Source organism: Capricornis sumatraensis, chromosome 1, assembly GCF_032405125.1.
Source record: "Capricornis sumatraensis isolate serow.1 chromosome 1, serow.2, whole genome shotgun sequence".
Taxonomy (NCBI): domain Eukaryota; kingdom Metazoa; phylum Chordata; class Mammalia; order Artiodactyla; family Bovidae; genus Capricornis; species Capricornis sumatraensis.
This window is the reverse complement of record NC_091069.1, coordinates 251,695,515-251,717,670: the sequence shown is the minus strand read 5'-3', so window position 1 is coordinate 251,717,670 and position 22,156 is coordinate 251,695,515. Positions and strand designations below refer to the sequence as shown.

Genomic DNA, 22,156 nt, shown 5'->3' with positions numbered 1-22,156 from the left:
GCTCAGGCCCCTGGATGCCTCGGCCCCTGAGTCCTCCTGTCGCTGCAAAGGGCGAGCACAATGGGGCTTTAGCTCCTCGGAATGACGACCACAGAAAGGAGGGTGAAAACCTTTATTTGGAAAAGTCGCCCACATGAACACAGTTGAGAAAAAACACAAAAAGGAGTAAAAGTAAACCTAAAGAACCAAGAAAATCTTCAATAAAATGTGGAACCAATCACTTCCTTGAGGAGAAAGGACTTCGGCTTGTTTCTGATTAAATGCCTCACTGTGCCCCAGGGGGTGCGGCCAGGCCTCTGGTCCTGGGGTGGGGTGGGGCAGGATAGCACCTTCGCTCTGGGGTTTGCGGTCTGGGCTTTGCCATCAGGGAGGAATTGTGGTTTCTGCTGGCAGGCATGAGTGACAAGAGCCTCGTGAGGGGGGTCAGCTCTCCAGGGCTCACGCTCCTGTGCCAGTTCCCTGGGATACCTGACTTTGGGGTGAGCGAGGGTTTCCTGAAGGACTCTAGGATCGGAGGGGAGCCAAGCTCTGGGTGGTGGTGGGGGGGTGGTAGGGAGGGAAGGCAGCAACAGCTGATCCCAGGAAGGACAGAGAACCAGGTGCCGGGGCTCTGACTGGGGTGAGGGGACGTGGACAGGCAGCAAGAGGAGGGCACTTCGGGTGCAGGTTCAGGCAGGTGGCAGGAGGGGGCTGGCAGATCCCCAGCACCGATACTCTGCTCTGGGGGTTGGGGGGTGGGCAAAGCATAGAGCATCGAATCACGGCTTTTCAAGCTTTCCCTTTAAAAAATCCTAGCTAGTTGGGTTGGTCAGGAACGTTGGGTCCTCTCTTGCCTCTGTCTCGGTGGCAGGGGCCAGGTCACTAGTCCAGCGCCACCTTCCTGGACACCGTCTGGTAGAAGACACCCCGCAGCAGCGCCTGGTAGCTGGGCACACGGAACAGGTGGCGCTCACCGAAGACCACGTCATACTCAGCCGCCTTGCCAGTGACCAGGACACGCACGTGGGGCTCGTTCACCTGGCGGCCCACCACCACCGCGAAGATCTCCACGCCTGCCCGCTGGGCCTCCTGCACCGCCTTCTCGATGGCAGCTGGCGTGGCGCCCTGCGAGTTGCCATCCGAGAAGAGCAGCAGCCTCTTCTTGGCGGCGCCGGGTGAGGCCTCGCGGTAGAAGCGGGTCACGTAGCCCAGGGCGTCCATGACGTCGGTGGCGTCGTTGAAGAAGCCCATGGAGTCCACGGTGTTGGCCAGCACAGTGTAGTTCTGCAGGAACTGCAGGGCCGCGCGCTCCGGCCGCTGCTGCCCCGTGCCACTGTACTGCACCACTGCCACGCGCACGTCCTGGCCGGGGTCTGTCCGGCTCGCTGTCAGGAAGCGTTCTGCCAGCCGCTTGGCAAAGCGTTTGGTGATGTCAAAGTTGTGGCTGCCCACGCTGGCGGAGCCGTCCAGGAGGATGGTGATGTCGGCCGGGGAGGAGAAGGTGACTGCAGGCAGAGCAGCTGTGAGCGTGCAGCGCAGGCCCTGGGGCCTGCCCCGCTCCCTACAGCCTCCAGACCGTCTTACCCAGCACCCCCACCCCGAGAGTGCCCCATCCACCCCCCAGTACTCACTTGGGCAGGTGTAATCTGGACATTTCTTGTCTGTAAAAGAGAAAACCCCATAGCATGACCCAGCAATCACAGGGACCGCTGTTCCTCCTATAACCCCCCAGCAAGAGGACGCCTGGCACTTCTGAGGTGGAGGGCACGGCCACCACTGTCTCCACCCTACAGGAGGCGTGTCCCTTATTCCAGAGGGGGCCTTTGAGTGACAGAACGGTCCTCCAGGCACCAGCCCTTCTGAGAGCGGGGAAACCAAGCTCAGGGTGGAGGAAGGGTGTTCTACAGCACAGGCCCCATGCCAGAGGCCCCAGATAATGCTGACTCCACTGCGCCAGTTGGGGCCCCGAGTCTGAGCCTGAAGCACTCTCCAGTTGCTGACCAGCAGCTGCAGTGTGAACTCAGTTCTGATCCTGGGCCAAGCCCAGATGGACATGGCAAATGTGTCCCTTATGTGGGAACCTCTGAGGGGTGTCAGGCTCCAAGGCCCACCCCTGCCCACACATTTAGGTGCACCAAACCTCAGACCCCAGTGCACGTGTGTTTAGTGGGGGACCACGGTGCAGCCTGCACTCGGGGAACACCGGTGTGGATGCTGAGCCACAAGGGAGTCAGGCCACAGCCTCCAAAGTAAGAATGGGGAGCAGCTCAGGGGGGAGTGGACACGCTGCTGGCCATGGGCGTCTGCTGCCACAGCCGGAGGTCACAGCGAGTGGAGAGCGGCGGAGAGCAGAGCCATGAGGCCCGCATGCCATGCTCACCTATGCAGATCTGGGCGGTGATGTTCTTCAGGAAGCCGTCGTCCAGTAGCTCGGCGTAGTTTTCCTTGACCAGTGAGATGCCCGGCCGTCCCTGGGGTGCCAGGCCTTGGCAGGAGATGACATTGAGCTGGTCGGAGCCCGCAGCCAAGCCAAAGACATCCTTGATGCCCACAGAGACCACCTGGGGAGAGGGACAGCGTTGGTGTGGCCCTTGGTGGGGACAGTCCCCCAAGCCCTTGGGCATGAGGGCGACAGCGTGGCACGGAGGCCGCCCCACCTGGATGTCAGGGCCGCAGAGCACGCTGAGTGGGGTGGTGTCCCTCTGGGTGTCCGAGCGGCCGTCGGTGATGACCAGGGCGATGCGGTTGTTCTGGGTGGGCGGCAGCAGCCGGCTCCGGGTGTACTGCAGGGCCTCGCCCGTGAAGGTGCCCCCACCCATCCACTGCAACTTCTTGATGGCCCTGCAGGGCAATAGTACCATTGGGGTGGGAACCAGGAGTTAGGGGGCCAGGGGTCAAGGTCATGGCCAGGGCAGGGCCAGGGTCAGGGGTCAGGCGCCAAGCAGCCACACTCACTCCTTGAGGTCCTGGGCATTCCTGATGCTGGGGTCCCTCAGGTCCACATGCTCCTGCATCTGGTTGTGGCTGTACTGCACCACGCCCGCGTGCGACTGCCCAGGCTCAAACTGCTCGAGAGAGCCGCCGCCATGAGGAGCACCCTCAGGGATCCCCGGGGTGCTGGTGCTTCTCCCTGCTCAGGTCGTGCCTCCACCCACTCCCGTCCCGGGTTGGACTGGCCCCCAGGCCCCCAGGTGGCTCTTGTGCTCTGCTGGGCTGGGGGCTTTGGCTTTTGAAAAACAAAGCATCTCTCCTGCAGCCCCCAGCACCCGGCCCTTCCACTCTGGTGTCAGGACAGACCCCTGCCTCCCTAGGAACCTTCATCCTCGAACAAGGCCAGGGTGGCCGCCTCACCTTGACCAGCTCGTCCCTGCTCAGTCGGTCAATGACCTTGACGATGAAGTCCTTGGCGATCTCGAAGTTCTGTAGGCCGATGCTCTCGGAGCTGTCCAGCACGAAGAGGATGTCGATGGGCCCGCACTTGCACTCTGCAGGCGGCAGGGGTGTGGTAAGCCTCAGAGCCCCTCCCAGGACCCCTCCAAAGCAGGGCAGATAGGGGTGAGGGCTCAAGGACTGGGGGTCATGGAGAGAACTCTGGCCTCCCCATCCCTGGTTGTGTGAATGACCAGGGGAGGACCGGCAGGCCAGCACCCAGGGCCAATCCAGTGGGGAGGGGTAAGTCCACCCCCCAAGGTGAAGAGTCAGACTCACCACAGCAAGCTGGGAAGAGAAGGAAAAGGCAATCATATGGTGTCAAGACTAACCCCCCAGCCAGCTCCCCCTTCTCCCCTCCTGACTTTCTCATGGGACACAACCCCTCAGCAAGGCCCTCCTCACCCCTCCCCCCAACTTCCTCTCAGGAGGGGACCATGCTTGCCCTCCTGCCTGCCCAAACCCCCCAGTCAGCATATGGCAGGACGCTCTTTCTCATCAGGGTAGGTATCAAGGGGGAGACACTCACAGCACATTTTCATGATGATGTCCAAAATCTCGCATTCCTGGGGGTGAGGGAAGAGATACTCCCAGGAGATGGAATTGAGGGGTGAGAGGCTTCCCAGGGCTTGGGGGGTGAGGCCACCCCTCCAGGTCCCCCTCCCCTGGGACTCCAGCTGGGACCCCAGAGGGGCTGGGCTGGGCTATGCAGGGTGACCCCTTCCCAGGGCGTGCCCTGCTCTACCTGCGAGGCCCCTGCCTTCGGAGCATGGACATCTGATGTGGCCTCTGATGTGTGGCCACAGGTGTCTCACTGTGGCCATCACGTGTCTTGTTATGTTCCCTTATGACCAGCACACATCCCCACTGTGATTGTCACGTGCCCCCACGACCCTTGCGTGGTGGCTGTGGCCTCCATGTCTCCCACCTGGGGCCTCCATGTGCCCCCATGGCCTCCCCATGTCCCTGCTGTGACTTCCACGTGCCCCTCTGTGACCTCCATGTGTCCCCCTGTGGCCTCCAGGTGACCCCCATGACTGTCACATCCCCCACGGCCCTTGTGTCCCTGCAGTGGCCTCCACGTGCCCCTTTGTGACCTCCACGTGCCCCCATGGCCTCCACATGTCTCCCTGTGGCCATCTCTGCTGCTGTCAGTCTCCCCACCCTGACAGGAGCCTTGGCCAGAGTGGTCAGTCCACAAGGATATTCACAATACTTACGTCTGGCCCCGGAGGTCCCACATGTCCTGGGGGTCCCTGTCAGAGAAAGGATGGGAGAAGGATTGTCAGGATGGACGCTGGGGCCATGCTGATTCCTGGGCCACAGATCTGACGGGAGCCCTTGGCTGACCCCCTTCATGCAGGGTCCCCCAGCCCTAGGGGGAGCCAAGGCTTCTGCACCTTGAAAGCTGGGGAACCTGCTACTGTCGTCCACCTGGTGGCCACTGTCCAACTGTCCCTTCCTGGTGGTCAGTGGGAGCTCACCCCCTGCAGGTGAGTGTCCCGGTGGGTCTAATGGCACCACCTTGATGGGCAAGGTGCCTGGCCTCACCCAGGCACCACCTGAGGCCCTGCCATGCCTTCACAGCTTGCCCGGAGACCTGCCCTCCCTTTCTGCCCACCCCTTCATGCTCAGCCCCTCAGGCCCTGAAACTGCATGTCCCCCCAATCCTCCTGGAGCCCATCTCCAGAGCCTTACTCCCAGGTTCCCACCACCCCAGACTCAGGGAGGGTGCCCGCTCGCCCATGGACCCACCTGGGGGCCTTCGGGACCTCGGTAGCCCTTTGCTCCTTTGGCGCCTCGTGGAGCAATGTCATTATTCTGGAAAGAAACAGTGCAGTGTTGTAGGCTTGCCACGCATGGCCAGACCAAGTGCTATGAGCCTGGCCACCACCCCCTTGAGCCCCAGAAGGCTCAGCCACCCTTGGAGCCACGCTCCTCCATGGTCTGTGGGCTCTGGGCCCTCGAGGCCGAGGTTGACTGGGGATGTTGCCAAACGTGGTGGGCTTTGCACTCACGTCCTCTCCGGGGTCCCCGGCTTCTCCCTCGTCCCCCTTGAGGCCAGGGTAGCCTTTGGTGCCCTGCAGGTGATGGAGAGCACATAGTTAGGGGGAGCCGGCCCAGGGTTGGGGTGGGTGCTGCGGCTCTGGGCTTCTAGGGGGCAGGCCTCTGGGGTGGGCCATGGAGAGAACAGATCCCGAGGGGAGCGTCAGCCAGCAGGGGCACCCGGGGCTGAGCAGAGCCTAGGGAGAGAGAGTCATGGGCAGGGACCTTGGCGATGAGCAGGCCTGTGTGTGTCTGCACGTGTGCTCAGGTGTAGGAGTGATGCGCTTGCACGAGCGTGTGTGCCCGTGTGCACCTCCCATGGCCAACAGAGCAGATGGCATGTACTCACATTTATCCCAGGAGGACCTCTGCTGCCTGGATAGCCCTGGGGAAAGGCGGGACAGTCACATCAGTCACACCAGTCACACTAGAGGGGCAGCCCCAGCCAGAGAGCCATGTGCCCCACTGGCTTAAGGGGGCACCAGGCAGGACTCAGGGTACTCACGGGAAAGCCGGGGAAGCCTTCAGTGCCATTCCCGGGGGGGCCGTCTTCACCCTGGGAGAGCAGATGGAGTCCAGCCACTGCAGGACTCGCCCAGGCCAGCTGCTTCCAGACTCTTGGCCGCAGGCAACCTCCCGCCCAGGATGTACCCTTCTGTGTCACTCACCCTCTCACCCATCAGCCCGGGGTCTCCGGGGGGGCCTGCAGGCCCTGGAGCTCCTCTGGGACCCTAAGGAGGAGAAAATGAAGTGGTCTCTGGGTAGTAAGCCACACAGGCTCGGAGGCACGAGGCCTCCTGGAGCAAAGAGAATTAAATAAGGTAACATGTTTTCATGCAGCACATAAATTACTCAAAGAAAGGTTTTTAAACCTGAAATCCTGGAGGCCACGCCACCTTTGGGCCTTAGAAGCTACACCTGCCCCATGTCCACTGAGGGAGTGACCCAAGAAGGAGGTGACCAGAACAGGGACACGGACCCATGGGGTCACTGTGGGGGATTCACACCCAAGAGCCCAACCAGAGAGGGTGGAGGAGCCAGCGGACACGCCACAGGTGTGGCCAGCGCCAGCACATCAGCAAAGCTGAAAAGTCGTTAAGGTCTGAGTTCATAATGAGAAAAACAACAAAAAACTTTCTCAAGTCAAATGCATAAGGCATAACATGCAAAGAAAGAAAAAAAGGAATTTGGAAAGAAAGAAGTCAAACTGTTGATGCTGTTTCTTTCTGAGGTGGGGAGGGGGCTTAGATTTCAATTCTCTTTCTTTCTAATATTTTTCTGCATTTTCTAAATGTCATCAGAGTCACACATTCCATGAAGTGAAATGAAACATTTATGTGTAGGAGCCCAGTGGGTTCTCCCAAAGAAGTCTGGGTAGGGGGCGGGGACGGGGGTCAGGCTAGTCCCTCCTGGGATAGCGGCAGGGAGGACTACTCACCTCGGTCCCTGGGGGTCCCTCATCACCTCGGTATCCTTTTGGCCCAATGGGGCCAGCCTCGCCCTGCAGAGAGAGGACACACCCGATGGGCCCCTTCTGACCCACAGTGGCCCCCGGCCCCACACTCCACCCTTGCTGGCTGCTCCATCTTGCCGCTCCCTGGGGGCCATCGCCTGCATTCCCATCCAGGCTCTTGGTCCCCCAAGGATTCCACAGACCCCTGACCTATCTTGGGACAGGAAAGGGATGGGAGTGGCCCTGTGTGGTGATGCCTCCTGGTCCCCAGTAGCGCATCCTGGGAACTCAAGGAACTACCTGAGACATGGAAACACCAAACTGGGTGGAGCTCCTGGGGCACCCACTACGGGGGGACGGGGGTGACCACTGCAGGGGGACACGGGATGGGCGAGGCCTGGTGGCTGGGTGCACGACAGGAGAATGGGACCCTATCCTCAGTTTCTCAGTGGCCTTTCCCTGCGATTTGGGAAAACACATTTCCCAGGACCTTTCGCATGGACCCTGGTGTCGGAGCCGACCTCCTGTTGGGTCTGGATTCGGGAGGGGCTTGTGGGGCCCCTAACAGGGTCAGGAGGGTGGGGCTGAGCTCAGAAGCAGAAGACCTGGGGGCCAGGAAGTTGAATGTGCAGGTGACCAAGTGCCACCTGGGTTGGGAGCCACAGGTCCAGGGGTGACCATCCCCAGTTGGTCACAGGCTAGGGGGACACAGAGCCCCCTCCCAAAGGAGGCAGCCGTTCCCAGCAGTGTCCAGGGTTCCTGCGGCCTAGGAGGGGCCTCCCTTTGCCCCACACTCTTGGCAGCTTCCTTTTACTGCAGCAACCAATTACTCTGGAAACTAACGCAGTTGGGATGCACCCAGGACCCCGTGCCGGGTCCTGCTTCCAGTGTTTGTGCCTTTAGAGTTAATGACTTCCTCACAGTGCCTCAGGAAGAACCTGGGCAGAATGTGTCAGCACCACTGGCCGGGAGCGGTCACAGCTCCTCAGTTACCGTCCAGGAAAGGCCACAGCCAGGGAGGTGGCCTGGCAACAGAGGCCACAAGAGTCAGTTGTGGGAATGGGGTGGACACGGAAAGAGCAGGGGCGGGTGACAGTCGTTCCAGAAAGAGACACGTAGAGATGAGGGACTTTAAACCTGATGGAACCACATTTCAATCATTGAGACAGACTGCACTCGTGTGTGTTGTGACAATGGGCTGGCTGTTCACTGAAAAAGCCACGCAGGGCAAGCCCACCCCTCTTCCACCACTGGAGTCTACGCTCCTGACAAATCAGAGGTGAGCAAAACCACACTGGAAGGGGTGAGTGCATCTGTGAACCTTTGTGCACAAGCAGGACAACCTCAACTGCAAAGCACCCCAGACAAGCTCAGGACAGATGAGAACAACGTCCGCACCATGGGTGCAGCCCCCCATCCCCCACCACCACAGGGAACACAGACCCTGGCAGGAAGTGATCACCTGCATAAACAGCCCTGCAGAGACCACTCAGCCCACAAACACACCAACAGTCAAACCAGGAGACGAGTAATTGTGCGGAGCCAGAGTCTCATCATAGCTCATGTTGGCAGAGGTGTGTGTGCGGCTTGTTTTACATTCTTGGGGGAGTGTGAGTGGGGGCCAGATGGGCAGGTAGGTAGGATTATTTGGCAAATGTCAACTCATACACACAACACTGGGGCTAAGACATTTTGCTGCTAAGAATTTACATTCTGGATATTGCCTTGGAAGTTCTTCAGGATGGGTGGACGAGCAAGTGGGTGGGCAGACAGATGGATGGATGGATACATACATCCATGGATATATGACAGATGACTAGACAGATGGGTGGATGGATAGATGGGTAGATACACACATGTGTACACATTGTAAAAAAAAAAAAAGCAAAAAGGCAAAATGGTTGTCTGAGGAGGCCTTACAAATAGCTGAGAAAAGAAGAGAAGCTCAAGGCAAAGGAGAAAAAGAAAGATATACCCATTTGAATGCAGAGTTCCAAAGAATAGCAAGAAGAGATAAGAAAGCCTTCCTCAGTGATCAATGCAAAGAAATAGAGGAAAACAATAGAATGGGAAAGACTAGAGATCTCTTCAAGAAAATCGGAGATACCAAGGGAACATTTCATGCAAAGATGGGTACAATAAAGGACAGAAATGGTATAGACCTAACAGAAGCAGAAGATATTAAGAAGAGGTGGCAAGAATACACGGAAGAATTATACAAAAAAGATCTTCATGACCCAGATGACCATGATGGTGTGATCACTCACCTAGAGCCAGACATCCTAGAATGTGAAGTCACATGGGCCTTAGGAAGCATCACTATGAACAAAGCTAGTGGAGGTGATGGAATTCCAGCTGAGGTATTTCAAATCCTCAAAGATGATGCTGGGAAAGTGTTGCACTCAATATGCCAGCAAATTTGGAAAACTCAGCAGTGGCCACAGGACTAGAAAAGGTCAGTTTTCATTCCAATCCCAAAGAAAGGCAATGCCAAGGAATGTTTAAACTACTGTACAATTGCACTCATCTCACACACTAGCAAAGTAATGCTCAAAATTGTCCTAGCCAGGCTTTAATAGTACATGAATGGAGAACTTCCAGATGTTCAAGCTGGACTGAGAAAAGGCAGAGGAACCAGAGATCAAATTGCCAACATCCTTTGGATTATACAAAAAGCAAAAGAGTTCCAGAAAAACATATACTTCTGCTTTATTTACTATGCGACAAAGCCTTTGACTGTGTGGATCACAATAAACTGTGGAAAATTCTGAAAGAGATGGGAATACCAGACCATCTCAGACCTGCCTCCTGAGAAATCTGTATGCAGGTCAAGAAGTAACAGTTAAAACGGACTTGGAGCAACAGACTGGTTCCAAAACATCAAGGCTGTATACTGTCACCGTGTTTATTTAATTTCTATGCAGAGTACATCATGCAAAAGGCCGGGCTAGATGAAGCACAAGCTGGAACCAAGATTGCTGGGAGAAATATCAATAACCTCAGATACGCAGATGACACCACCCTATGGCAGAAAGCAAAGAAGAACTAAAGAGCTTCTTGATGAAAGTGAAAGAGGAGAGTGAAAAAGTTGGCTTAAAGCTCAACATTCAGAAAACTAAGATAATGGCAAATAGATGGGGAAACAATGGAAACAGTGAGAAACTTTATTCTTTTGGCCTTCAAAATCACTGCAGATGGTGACTGCAGCCATGAAATTAAAAGACGCTTGATCTTTGAAAGAAAAGCTATGACCAACCTAGACAGCATATGCAAAAGCAGAAACATTGCTTTGCCAACAAAGGTCCATCCAGTCAAAGCTGTGGTTTTCCAGTAGTCACGTATGGATGTGAGAGCCTAACTATAAAGAAAGCTGAGCTTTGAAGAATTGATGCTTTTGAACTGTGGTGTTAGAGATGACTTTTAAGAGTCCCTTGGACTGCAAGAACATCAAACCAGTCCATCCTCAAGGAAATTAGTCCTGAATATTCATTGGAAGGACCGATGCTGAAGATGAATCTCCAATACTTTGGCCACCTGAGTCGAAGAGCTGACTCATTGGAAAAAACCCTGATGCTGGGAAAGAGTGAAGGCAGGAGGAGAAGGGGATGACAGAGGATGAGATGGTTGGATGGCATCACCGACTCGATGGACATGAGTTTGTGAAAGCTCCGGGAGTTGGTGATGGACAGGGAAGCCTGGTGTGCTGCAGTCCATGGGGTTGCAGAGTCAGACAGGACCAAGCGACTGAACTGAATGGACACATATGTCAGATGGACTGAACTGACACCTGTACACAGGTGATGAGTAGATGGACAGATAAAGATGGATAAACACATGGACGGACGGACGGATGAGCTGACTGAACAACAGATGGATGTCAATATTTTTGACAGTATTTTTCTCTAAAGCAAAGCACTGCAGACAATCTACACACAGTCCATGCGAATGATGAGGGGCAGGAAGCAGAGCCTTCCGAGGACGCCAAGGAAGAGGCCCCATCGCAGGCCCAGGCTGTACCCTGCATCTCAGGGGCCCTCAGGGGCTTGTGGGTCCTGGGTGCAGCCCTCACCCCACGGGAGGTGGCAGGTGCAGTCCGGGGCCTCGCAGGACCCAGCTCCCTTGCCATGCATCTTCACCACGCACGTTGGTCCGTTTGCTATGTGTTCACGTGCATATGGTCTGTCTCCCCACTGAACTGCCAGCACCCGTGCCCCATGAGGGTGGCACCAGGCTGTGTGCCCCCCTTCCAGTGCTTCCCCAGGGCGGGCTGGAGTTCAAGTGGGTTCTGCAGACCTCTTCCAGGACACACTGGCAACCAGGAGTGCCAGGACACCACTAGAGCCCCAGCATGGCCTGGCCAAGACCACCCGTCAATGTGGTGTGGCAGCTTCAACAAACCCGACAGCCAGGCTCCTGCCTTGTCCCTCTGGCCGAGGCCTGCTCAGTGGTGACAGCCCACCCAACCTGCCTCGCCTCTGTGTCACTCTGTCACCCCACATGCCCTCCACTTGCGAGCCCTGTGGCAGGACCCAGTCAGGGTCTGGAGAAGACGGGCTGAGAGTACCAGCGGGCGACGGGGGGAGGGGGGCGTTTGGGCACGATGCTCCCTGGGGGAGTAGTCTCAGCTCTCCCTCCCATCCAGCTGCTCACACCTTCCAGCCTATTCCCCGACTGCTCCTCCCGCCCAGCCCACTGCTTCCTCAGGCCTCCACTGTCTTCCCCTCCCCTAGCATGGCCTCTAGAAGGTCACGCCCAGGAATTCTGGAATGTTCCTTGGACTGACACTCCCAAGTCAACTTCCTGCCAGCATCTCACCCCCGGGGCTCCAAACCCTGAGGGAGGTTTACACAGTTCATCTGCGGTGTGGTGCCTGTCTGGGCTCAGTCCTCTGAGACCTCGCCCGTCTCCCCAGGCTGGAGGGGTCCCCAGGGCCCAGGCTCCAGCATGCCTCTGCTGCTGCCAGCCCTGCCCCCACTGGTCTTGATGGCTCACTGCCCGGCTTCCACCCTCAGTGACCTCTTCCAGCACTAGCCACACCAAGGCACCCTCCCCACTCTGAGGGCAGCGTGAGGGGCAGCATAAGGGATCTTTGCTCAGGGCTGCATCCTGGCAGTGCCCACCCAGGGACAGGGCTCCCCCTGTGAGCACTGGTCCACCTTGCCAATCTGTACCAGCCCCCTGGCCACCGTCCCCCCAACCCCAGACACCCCAGGTCTCCAGGCCACACCCCCACAAGGAAGCACCTGGGTGTGCAGTGAAGAGACCTCCCCCTGCATCTGTGAGCTGCTCCCATCTGGCAGCACCACGCCCCTCCACCCCTGCCAGCCAGGCTTCCTACCGGGTCACCGGGGACACCGACGGGGCCTTCTCGTCCCTGGTCACCTTGGGGTCCAGCTTCACCCTGGGGAGGAAAAGCCACTGAGGAGGAGACGGAGGAGGCCGGCTGCCCTGGGGGCCACCGGCTGAGGTCCAGCAGCTTCTGTCATCTGCTGCGCGTGGCCTCGCTTCCTTCTCACCCCAGTCCTCCAAAGTGGCAACGTGCTTGGCCGTCAGGGGACTCGTGTTTTCAAGGGGCCATGATGAGGGGCCGATACCCCTGCCGAGGCCTGGAGGCAGCTCATTCCCCCCACCCCCCTGGCAGGGGTTGGGGGGGCACTGGCCACACTCCCCTCTGTGAAATGTGAACTCAAGAACAAGCAAGGCGATGCTGACACCGTAGTGGGCGGAGCAGGGAGGCCTAAGGATTCGTGCTCCGCCTCTAATTCAAATCTGTTGCTGACCGTTCTCTGCAGCTTGGGGCCTGGAGGGGGGCGAGGTCCCACACAGGCAGTGGGCAGGAGAGGGGGGTCTCTGGGACATGGGAGTCCTGTGTGTGGGTCACCCACATCTCAGGGCCAGAGGGTCATGGTGGCCTGTCCTTGATTCTGATGGCCAGACCCCAGTCTGGCCCGGTCTCTGCACCTCCCTGCTGAGGGCATGGGGGTCCCAGCTTGGGGACAGTGACTCACCGGGTCTCCTCTTGGGCCCCGCGCACCTGGGGTCCCTCGAGGTCCTCTTTCCCCAGGACCGCCCTGTGTGGAGGGAGCAGAGGCGGTGAGGTGTGGGGTGGGAGCCTGGGGCCTGGGCTCGGGGCTGTCCCCCCAGCAGATGCCAGGATGTGTGGTCTCTCCGTCTCATGCCCTTCCCTGTCCACCTGGGGCCACGTGGGCCACACCAGTCACACCGGCCACTGACTGGTGAGGCTCAGAGCACCCACTCACCCTTTCTCCGGGGGCTCCGTCTGGTCCTGCATTTCCCTGGAGTAAGAGGAATCGACATGAGTTCGTCAGCAGCAGGATCTCTGCTGAGTCTGGGGCGTTGTGGGCAGGAGGGCGCCTACCTCATCGCCGGCTTCTCCCTTCTCTCCTGGGGGACCAGGCTGTCCGGGCTCACCCTGAGAACAACAGCGCAGACTGTCTCCTCTGATCCTGTGGCCCTCCCAGGCATGGGCACCCCCACTGCATCAGGGAAACATGCACACTCACCTCATCTCCAGGGGGCCCCGTGCTCCCTGGCCTCCCAGGCTCCCCGTCTGCTCCGGGCTCACCCTGGAAAGACCTGAGGGTCAGCCTTCAGGAGGTCGTGCCCGGCTGTCCTGGGGGCCCGTGGCCCCACACTGGCCTCCTCACCCAGGCTTCAGGCCATGGTCCCTGACGACCCTAGCCACCCACATCTCTGCACCAAACCCACTTCCCGGGTTCAAACACTGCCCATGGCAGGGGCCAGCCGGGGTTACCAGGCTGGGGGCTGGCACCCTCAGACCTCAACCACACTCCAGGACATCCATGTTGCTAGAATGCATTTGGGACAGAATCCGTGTTACTCCTCCAACTTTTCCAGCATTTCCTGTTGCTGAAAACCCAAAGAAATACCAGCAACAGATTCGAATTAGAGGCAGAACGCGAATCCTCAGGCCTCACTGCTCTGCCCACTGCAGTGTGAGTATCTCCCTGCTTATTCTTGAGTTTACATTTCACGTGAGCAGGTTGATCCTGGGCTGACCGGAGGGTTACAGGCTGCAGGGATGGTCCTGAGGTGCCCAGAGAGGCCTTGGACAGACGGGCAGGTGCAGGAAGTGCAATGGCGGGGGGAACACCCAAGGCTGGGCACCCAGTGCTCTCCCGGGCAGAGGTTCCCATGCCCATCCCTGCCAGCCCGGGAAGGGCAGTGGGGCCTGGCCCCCACACTAAAGCCGAGAACCTGCTTCCAGAAGGAATTTCTCCTCAATGCCAGGCAGGTCATGAAGCCCCAGCCGGGCCCACCCCTGTGGGCTCAAGTCACTGACCTTCTCTCCTTTCAGTCCGAAGGCACCTGCATCGCCCTTGGGCCCGGGGGGTCCTTGGACACCCTGGGGAGAGGTCGCAGAGTCAGACCACAGTATGAAATGGCAGCCACTTGCTGGCGAGCGACAAGCCAGCAGGGCGGGTCCCCAAGCCACAAGGCATGCGTGACTTCGCATCGTTAGCAGGAGGGCTGAGGCAATTTTCACTTCTGAGAGCTTATAGCCTTAAGATGTGGGTGAGAGAAAGTGACTTACATCGAATCCGGGCGAGCCCTTGCAGCCTGGCAGGCCAGGGTACCCTGACTCCCCCTGTAAGGAGGAAGGTGGGTTTGGGGGTCAAGCCTCTCAGCTCTGGCTCATCCACCATTTCCCAAGGAAGTTCTCCCCAGTGGAAGACGCTCTGAGCTTGGCTGGGTAGCTTAGGGTCCATCGGGACCTGAGGCTTGGCAAGAATCAGCAACAGATTCTAATTAGAGGCAGAATGCGAATCCTGCCTTCCATGCTACCTCAGAGTTGCCCAGGGTGGCCACACACGAGACCCCTACCCACCCACCTCCTTGAGGATAGCCAGCTTGGCCCACCATCCCTTCCCCGAAATATGTGCCCCGCCTCCACCCTCCCCGAGCTGAGGGTGACCTTCATGCCATCCACGCCGTCCATGCCACGCTTTCCCTTCTCTCCCTGAGAAGTGAAAAAATCAAAGGTCAGACGAACGTCAGACTGTACCCCCACAGGACAGTGTCTCCACTGGCTGCACCCCTCCAGCATCTCACCTTGTAGCCTTTGGGTCCCCTGGAGCCCTGTGGAGATAGAAAGGGAGGGTGAGGGACTTGGTCTCTCCATCGTGGGGTGAGGCACCCCCAGCTCATTGCAGCCCCGCCACGCCGGGAACAGGCAGCATTGTCCTTGTCCAGAGTGGGGGGCCACTCCGTGCCCCAGGGACACGTCCCAAAGCCGCAGGTCACTCACCTTCTCTCCTCGGCTCCCTTTTTCTCCCTACACAGCAAACAGAGAAGAAGAAGGGGCTGTGAGGGGTGCCGGAGGCCTAATGCCCTGAGGCCCAGGGCAAGGCCGCGTTGGGGAGGAGAGACCCACCTTCATGCCCTGGTAGCCGACGGGTCCAAGGTCCCCAGGTCTTCCCTGCAGCAGAGGAGGGGGTCGTGTTAGACAGCCCTGGGAGCAGGAAACCCCCACCCAGCTCCCTCACTCCCCACCCTACTCAGGCCTGGTCAGCTAGAGAGACCCGGCCTGCTGACCACTGACCTGTGTCCAAGAAGCGCCCTGCTGCGGAAGCCCAACCCCACCCCTGGGGGGCTCTCAGTGGAGCTCCAGGGAGGGAGAAACACCGGGGTCCCCCCGGGGCGGAGACCACCATGGCTGAAGCAGAGGCCACCTGCTGGCTGATCCCTGCCACCTGTCCTCTGGGAGCAGGTGGGCCTGTGGGGGGCGGCTGAGGGGCGTGGGGGTCTGCCCCAGTGGGGGTGCTGGAAGGCCAGCTGTGCCGTCTGCCCCCGAGTCCTCATCACCTACAGGAGCTGTGTCCTCTGAGGATCAGGCCACATGATGCTCATGAAACCAGTCATCCTTCTGGAAGTTTCTGCAGTCTGGCTCCCTGGCCTCTGGCTTCTCAGTGTCCCAACCCCTCAGTCAGGTACCCGGCACTCACAGGGTCTCCAGCTTCTCCTTTCTCTCCCGGGAGCCCGGGCTTCCCTCTTTCTCCCTAGAACAGAGAGCAGATCATGGTCAGAGGACAGATTCCATTTATTTCTAAAAAGCTGGTGAAAGGAAGCCCCTACTTGCTAACAAAAACAGGTCTATGAAGCTATTCCATCCCATCTCCAGTGTCTACGTGGTTTCCAGACACCTTTCCCGTGGCCCAGGGTGTGAGGCCAGGCCCAGGGTCTCTGCCACACACTCTGCCAAGCCCTGGGACTGCCTGGCACCAGCAAAAATAACCCTGACTCTTTTCTGTCTGCCTGTTCTTGCTGCCGTGCTGGGCCCCCAGGGATGGGTGGGAGGGCAGGGTGGACGCAGCCTGGGAGCCCCCTGTGGGAGGTGGCCACATGGATCCATGGCCACTGGACTTGACACTTTCCGGGAAAAGCCAGAAATCTAGAATTTCACGAGTGAGCTCCTGGACTGTGAATACTAGCAACGAATTTTGTTTTCCAGTCCGGCCTCGGGCCCATGTTTGCTCCATCCCACAGCAGGCCCACTTCCAGGAGCAGAGCCACAGGGACACTCACTCCAGGAAGGCCATGCCCTCCACCACAGGAAGGAGGCTGGGGCAGCGGACTCCCCTCCACGGCAGCATGGCCACCACGTCGGCTGTGGGGCACCACGCCCAGACCCTCTCCCTGCTCAGCAGAGCAGGTGGGCGGTGGGTGCTGAGGGCAGCTGCCTGGGGTCCAGCTGCACCCCTAGACCTGGCACCAGCCTGCAGGATATTTCTCCCAGGCTTCCCCCTTCATCAAGGTAAGCACCGGCAGGATGTGGCCACTTACCTCGTACCCGGGGTCGCCTCGAGGCCCGGGGGGTCCTCTGGCGGGCTACAAGACACAAAAAGAACAGTCAGTGGGGGCACTATTGGGGGCGGCCCAGGGGTGGGGGCTGGCAAGGGCCACACTCACCTGGCACTCGAAAGAGCAGCACTGTGGGACGGGAGGACAGAGGGGCATGTCAGGAGCGTGGGCACGGCCATGCTGGCCGCCCACGCTCAGGCTGCTGGTGGAGGAACGGGCGCTGGTGATGCCAGGGCGGGTGGCAGGGGGGCGGGGAGACGCTTACCACTTGCTCCACATTATTTTTCTGAAAAGTGAGAGAGAAAAGTCAAATTAGCTTCCATTCCTGGGCACAGGATTTCTGGCACCTGGACTCGGCAGGGTGCTGGGGTGGGCCTGCAGGCAGTGCTCACGATCATATCCGTGATGGTGTCGATGGTCTGGCTGATGACTTCCTCCGTGTCACGGCTCTGCCCCCAGTCAGCTGCTGTGAAGTTGCGCCGGTACGTGTGGTCCGTGGCGATGATGCTCAGACGTGGCTCCTGCCATGGACGCAACCAGAGCGAGGGTGAACGTCAGTGACAGTGAGAGCACCAGGGCCTCCCCTCCTCTGCTCCCCCGGAGCCACAGTCCCTCGGGCTATGTCCGTACCCCTCTCCCATTGTAGTCCCTGGGTACCCCCTCCCTCCACTGCAGGCCCTGGGGGATGCCCCACCAGGTGGTCAGGCGTGATGGCCACGGAGAAGACTTTGATGCCCAGATGCTTGGCCTCGTTCACAGCGTCCTCCAGGCCCCCGCAGGGCTCCTTGTAGCCCTCCAGGGGGTGCCCGTCAGTCACCACGACCAGGTACTTATTCTCCTTCAGGTGGGAGCCCCTGCAGGGTGTGGAGGAGGTGAGACCACCTGGCCCAGCCTCCTAGGGCCAACACTGACCCTCACAGCCCAGGGCCCCATTGGGACCACATCGCTGAGACCCCGAGGCTGGAGGTGAGGGGCAGGGGGCTAGAGACCCCAGAGAAAGATGCAGACCCAAGGGTGGCTCAGAGCACTGTTTCCAGTTTCTCTGTGCTGATCCGGCCACAAGGTGGGCTTACAGAAAGGGATAAGCGTTGGACCATAAAAAAGGTGAGCGCCGAAGAACTGATACTTTTGAACTGTGGTGTTGGAGAAGACTCTTGAGAGTCCCTTGGACTGCAAGATCAAACCAGTCTACCTGAAAGGAAATCAGTCCTGAATATTTATTGGAAGGACTGATGTTGAAGCTGAAGCTCCAATATTTTAGCCACCTGATGCGAAGAGCCGACTCACTGGAAAAGACCCTGATCCTGGGAAAGGTTGAGGGCAGGAGTAGAAGGGGTTGACAGAGGATGAGATGGTTGGATGGCATCACTGACTCAATGGACATGAGTTTGAGCAAGCTCCAGGAGGTGGTGAAGGACAGAGGAGACTGGCAGTGCTGCAGTCCATGGGGTCTAGAGTGGGGCACTACTGAGCGACTCAACAACATAGGAAAGGATATTAAAACAAAAAATAAAGTTCTGTGGGATCACATTTCAGGTCCCCTCTGCCTTCAGTGGTTGAGGAGACAGCGGATAGCTGGAGGGAGGGACAGATTGGTGGAGAGTGAGGGGGCAGGCTGGGCGGTGGTCACCAGCATGACCCCCTGGGGCATAGGTTTGCTCTCGGGACCTCAGGCACCAAAGTCCGCCGGCCAGCGGGCAGCGACCAGGCAGCGCTGGGCGCTCCCCAGGCAGAGCTACGGGGCATCGGGGGGTGGGGGGCGGCGCCACAGGGAGGCAGGCACTGACCCCACGAGCAGCTCTTCCAGACCCTTCTTGATGGCGCAGTCGGTGTAGGTGCCCTTGCCGAAGTACTTGACGGCGTCCACGCTGCTCTTGAGCGCGTCGCGGCCGCTAGGCATGCGCGTGAGCCCGCGGATGATCTCCACCTCGTCGCTGTAGTGCAGCGCGCCCGCATTCCACACCAGGTTGCGGTCACAGCGGTAGTACCTGCGGGCCCGGGATGGTGAGCGGGCCTCCGCACACCCTGGCCCGCTCTCCTCCCCTGCTCAGCAGGGTCACAGGTGGACAGACGGCCGGTCCCCTCTCACGCCGAGAGGGAGGAGCCTGTGGCCCCGTGAGCAGCCCTGAGACACTGGTCCCCGCGCCGGGGGCACATGGCGGATAGATGGCGGTGGCCAGGAGGGCGGGCCCAGCCAGCTAGTGACCACCACGTCCCCTGATCTCCAAGGCCTCAGATGAGGAGCCGCGAGCAAGACCCTATCGCAGGGCCATGGAGTGGGGGACCGGCCCTGCATAGAGAGAAGTGGAGCCAGTGACAGGGGACGGGGGAGGGAGGGGATAGGACCCCTGGGTCTGAGTGGCTTCTTCTCTCTGCCCTGGTCACTTTGGCCGACGATCTCAGGGGGTAGCCAGGCCCCTCCAGCCCATCAGCAGACAGGTGACAGAGGCCTCCGTGGGGCGCCAACAGCCCCAAAGGCAGGAAGAGCCCCCAGTTCACATTTGGAGTGAATGAGGTACGGGGCCAAAGCCCCCCAGAGTGGGATGCTGAGTCACCTGGCTGCCCCGTGCCCACTCTATGAAACTTGTCCACACCTGGGCCTTCCCTGGCCTTCATAAACCCGGGCCTTTCAGGAGGTGTGGGGTTTCGGTCCCACCATGCCCTGCATTTGGCAGACGTTCCTCCTTCCCTGCAGCCTTTCTGGTGGGTGGGAGGCTGGGGGCCTGTGTCAGCCGGTCAGTGGGTCAGAGTGGGAGGAGGGGCGGGGCCTGTGAGGGTGAGGGAGATGGGGTGGAGCCTGGTTCTGAGCTTAGCCCGCCCCCTGGCCCAGCCCCGCCTCCTTGCAGGCGTGTCCCGTCCTCCGCCACACCCGCTGCCAGGGGCTTCCCCATGTGTGAGTGAGTGGATGGATGGATGGATAGATGGATGGATGGAGCATGTTGCCCCCAAAGCCAACTCCAGGCTGGGGCCCCTCTGTCCAGGACACTGGACACAGGGGACACTGAGACCTCGGGTCTGGGACTTGGGCTGTGACCGTCTACTTGGGCAGCCGTCAGTGTCCAGGTGGCTGGTGAGGGGCGCCCCCTCTAGGTACCAGGCAGACCCACAGGGCCTCAGGCCAGCTTCCCAAGCCGGCTCAGGGTGGGGGAGGGGAGCTGTTCAACACTGCGTTTGGGGAGCCCAGGCTGTAGCACTGTCCCCCTCGGCCCTCCTGGCTAAACAGCCGGCTCCATCTCAACTCAGTCTTTTTCTAGCCCATGTGAACCACACAGCCCCAGGGGAAGGGACTCGAGTGGCCTGGCCAACACTGTCCTTCTCAGATGGGGACACTGAGGCCCAGCCCTGCCCACTGGCTGCGGCAGGGGAGACACCAGCCTGTCTCCTCCGCCCTCCAAGAGGATGGTGGACGGGAGGAAGAGGACAAGGTCCTACCTGTCCTTCAGGTTGTCAATGAAGCGCTTGGTGAAGGACTTGACCTTGTCCACCAGGGCCCCATAGGGCTTCAGCCTCAAGGCCACGCTCTCGGAGGTGTCCAGCACAAAGAATAGGTCCACAGGGCAGTCTGGGCCAGGGACAGGAGGAGAGGCTTAGCCCTGTGTTTCCCCTTCCCCAGGGGAGCCCCCACCAGCCCCCCGGCCCCTTCCCCAGCCAGTCACCCCCTTATACCCAGTCAGGCCCCAACACTCCTGAAAGAGCAAGGAGACGTTTCTCATTGTGTTTCCAAGTTCAATTTGAAACTACCAGGGAGGGGCTTGACCTTCAGGAGAGGGTGGGTAGGACCAGGTGACTGTGTTTCCTGACTGACCACCAGGAAGGAATCAGAAGGAGCCGATGATGGAGGCAGAGGGGGTGCAGTGCCCGCTGAGGACAGACACTCAGGGGACACAGGGGCTGAGACCTGGTGAGGCCCATCCTCCTCCCCAGGGTCCCCCACCAGCTGGGCCGCATCTAAGCGCTTGAGCATCCTGGCAGGGGCCAGGGTCCCCTGGACCTCACACCGGATGCGTCTGGTCCAGGCCGGCCTCGCCCAACAGACGCGGCAAGTCCACTCACCCTGGAAGGCGATGGCCCTCGAGGCCACGGGGTCGTCCTGCGCGGAGGCCCAGCAGGCCTGCAGCAGCAGGGGCAGCAGAGCGCGGGGCAGCCTCATGTCACCGGCCTTCGTGCCACCATGGAGCAAGGGCTGCGGGCAGGGTGGGCTGCAGTGACCGTGATGCTGGCCGGGCAGAGAGAAGTCCTGTCTGCTCTCGTTCCGGAGTTTCAGCCCAGGAGGGAGGGAGGGGTGGAGGGAGGAGAGGGTGGAGGAGGAGCCTGGTGGGGGGCGTCTCTCCCAGCTCTGGGTGAGTCACTCCCTCTCCCCTCCCACTGGAGCCCTCAGCTAGAGGATTTACCTCCCTGGTTTATGAGGACTTTTATTTGCTTACAATTCTCCTGTTGAGTTTAAGAAGTCTGAAAAAGAGTGCATAACCCAAGATGAATTTCCCTGAAACATGTTTTGGGCGTTTCCATTCTTTGCATGGGATCCACCGGCCTCTTCACCTCCCCCTCACTAACCAGTTTCTACAAAGTGGTGCTGTTTGTTTAAATGTTTCAGCTCCGTGGATCTGTCTGACTTTCGAGCTGTCGTATAAATACCTCTTCACGGTTTAGTCACATACATATTGACAAAAGATCTTCCGCTTTTGCTCTAGGGAAGCACAGAACAATAACGACACACACATTTGTGTGTGTGCGTGTACTCGGTTCTGTCCGACTCTTTGTGACACCATAGATTGTAGCCCCCCAGGCCCTCTGTCCATGGGATTTTCCAGGCAAGGATACTAGAGTGAGTTGCCACTTCCTTCTCCAGGGGATCTTCCTGACCCAGGGATCCAACCTGCGTCTCCTGAGTCTCCTGCATTGGCAGACAGGTTCTTTACCAGCTGAGCCACTGGAGAAACTGGAGAGCGTGTGTAGACAGAGACACAGGGAAGAGCTGAGGCCCTGCTTCTGGGGACAGGTGTGAAGGCCCCACCCTGGGGCCTGCTGGGGGTGGGCTCCGGGCGAGGCCACACCCACCCCAGCCCCAGAGAACATTCTAGATCTTCCCCAGAGCTGGCGCTGTTAACACTGGTCTAATACCAGCCGAAATGCTTTATAGTTTAAGACATGCAGAAATCGTGTAACCATTAAGAAGTTTGAGAGAACTTTGGAGACCGTGCGTCTCCGTGGCTACTGTAGGGTCTCTTCCAGCATCTCCCCGTACCTACTTTCTGAAACTTGTGGACTGACTAGGGTGGTTTCTCCTGCCCCGAGCCTCACCAGCCCTGCTGTGGGCCCTTCTCTCTGTGCCTCGGGGTCTGCCACAGGCGCCCAGCTTCCAAGTCAAACAAAGGGCCTCAGCTCCTCATGCGAGGCTGTTACCTG

General features: G+C 59.2%; 1 protein-coding gene across 1 annotated transcript; it reads right to left on the bottom strand.

The window, feature by feature from the left end:
* Positions 1–116: 116 nt before the first annotated feature.
* On the bottom strand, positions 117–21,000 carry COL6A1 (collagen type VI alpha 1 chain). Its single transcript, XM_068981920.1, has 35 exons — positions 20,804–21,000; positions 20,183–20,312; positions 18,538–18,738; positions 17,445–17,604; positions 17,143–17,271; positions 17,016–17,036; positions 16,859–16,879; positions 16,733–16,777; positions 15,895–15,948; positions 15,324–15,368; positions 15,198–15,224; positions 15,002–15,028; positions 14,865–14,909; positions 14,484–14,537; positions 14,232–14,294; positions 13,432–13,494; positions 13,287–13,340; positions 13,168–13,203; positions 12,916–12,978; positions 12,246–12,308; positions 6,893–6,955; positions 6,123–6,185; positions 5,960–6,010; positions 5,804–5,839; positions 5,427–5,489; positions 5,164–5,229; positions 4,629–4,664; positions 3,938–3,974; positions 3,688–3,696; positions 3,331–3,464; positions 2,935–3,044; positions 2,637–2,820; positions 2,360–2,540; positions 1,611–1,640; positions 117–1,484 (listed from the first exon to the last, which is right to left on the bottom strand). Exons 1-35 carry the CDS (start codon positions 20,898–20,900, stop codon positions 862–864), a joined length of 3,084 nt encoding a protein of 1,027 aa, XP_068838021.1. The 5' UTR covers positions 20,901–21,000; the 3' UTR covers positions 117–861.
* Positions 21,001–22,156: the final 1,156 nt, after the last annotated feature.

Coding starts and splice junctions, on each gene's coding strand:
- COL6A1 (XM_068981920.1), bottom strand. CDS start 20,900: ATGAGGCTGCCCCGCGCTCTGCTGCCCCTGCTGCTGCAGGCCTGCTGG. Junction 20,313..20,803: donor GAGGGCCATCGCCTTCCAGG/GTGAGTGGACTT, acceptor TCCCTGGCCCAG/ACTGCCCTGTGGACCTATTC. Junction 5,230..5,426: donor CCGGGGACCCCGGAGAGGAC/GTGAGTGCAAAG, acceptor GTTTCTTTCCAG/AATAATGACATTGCTCCACG.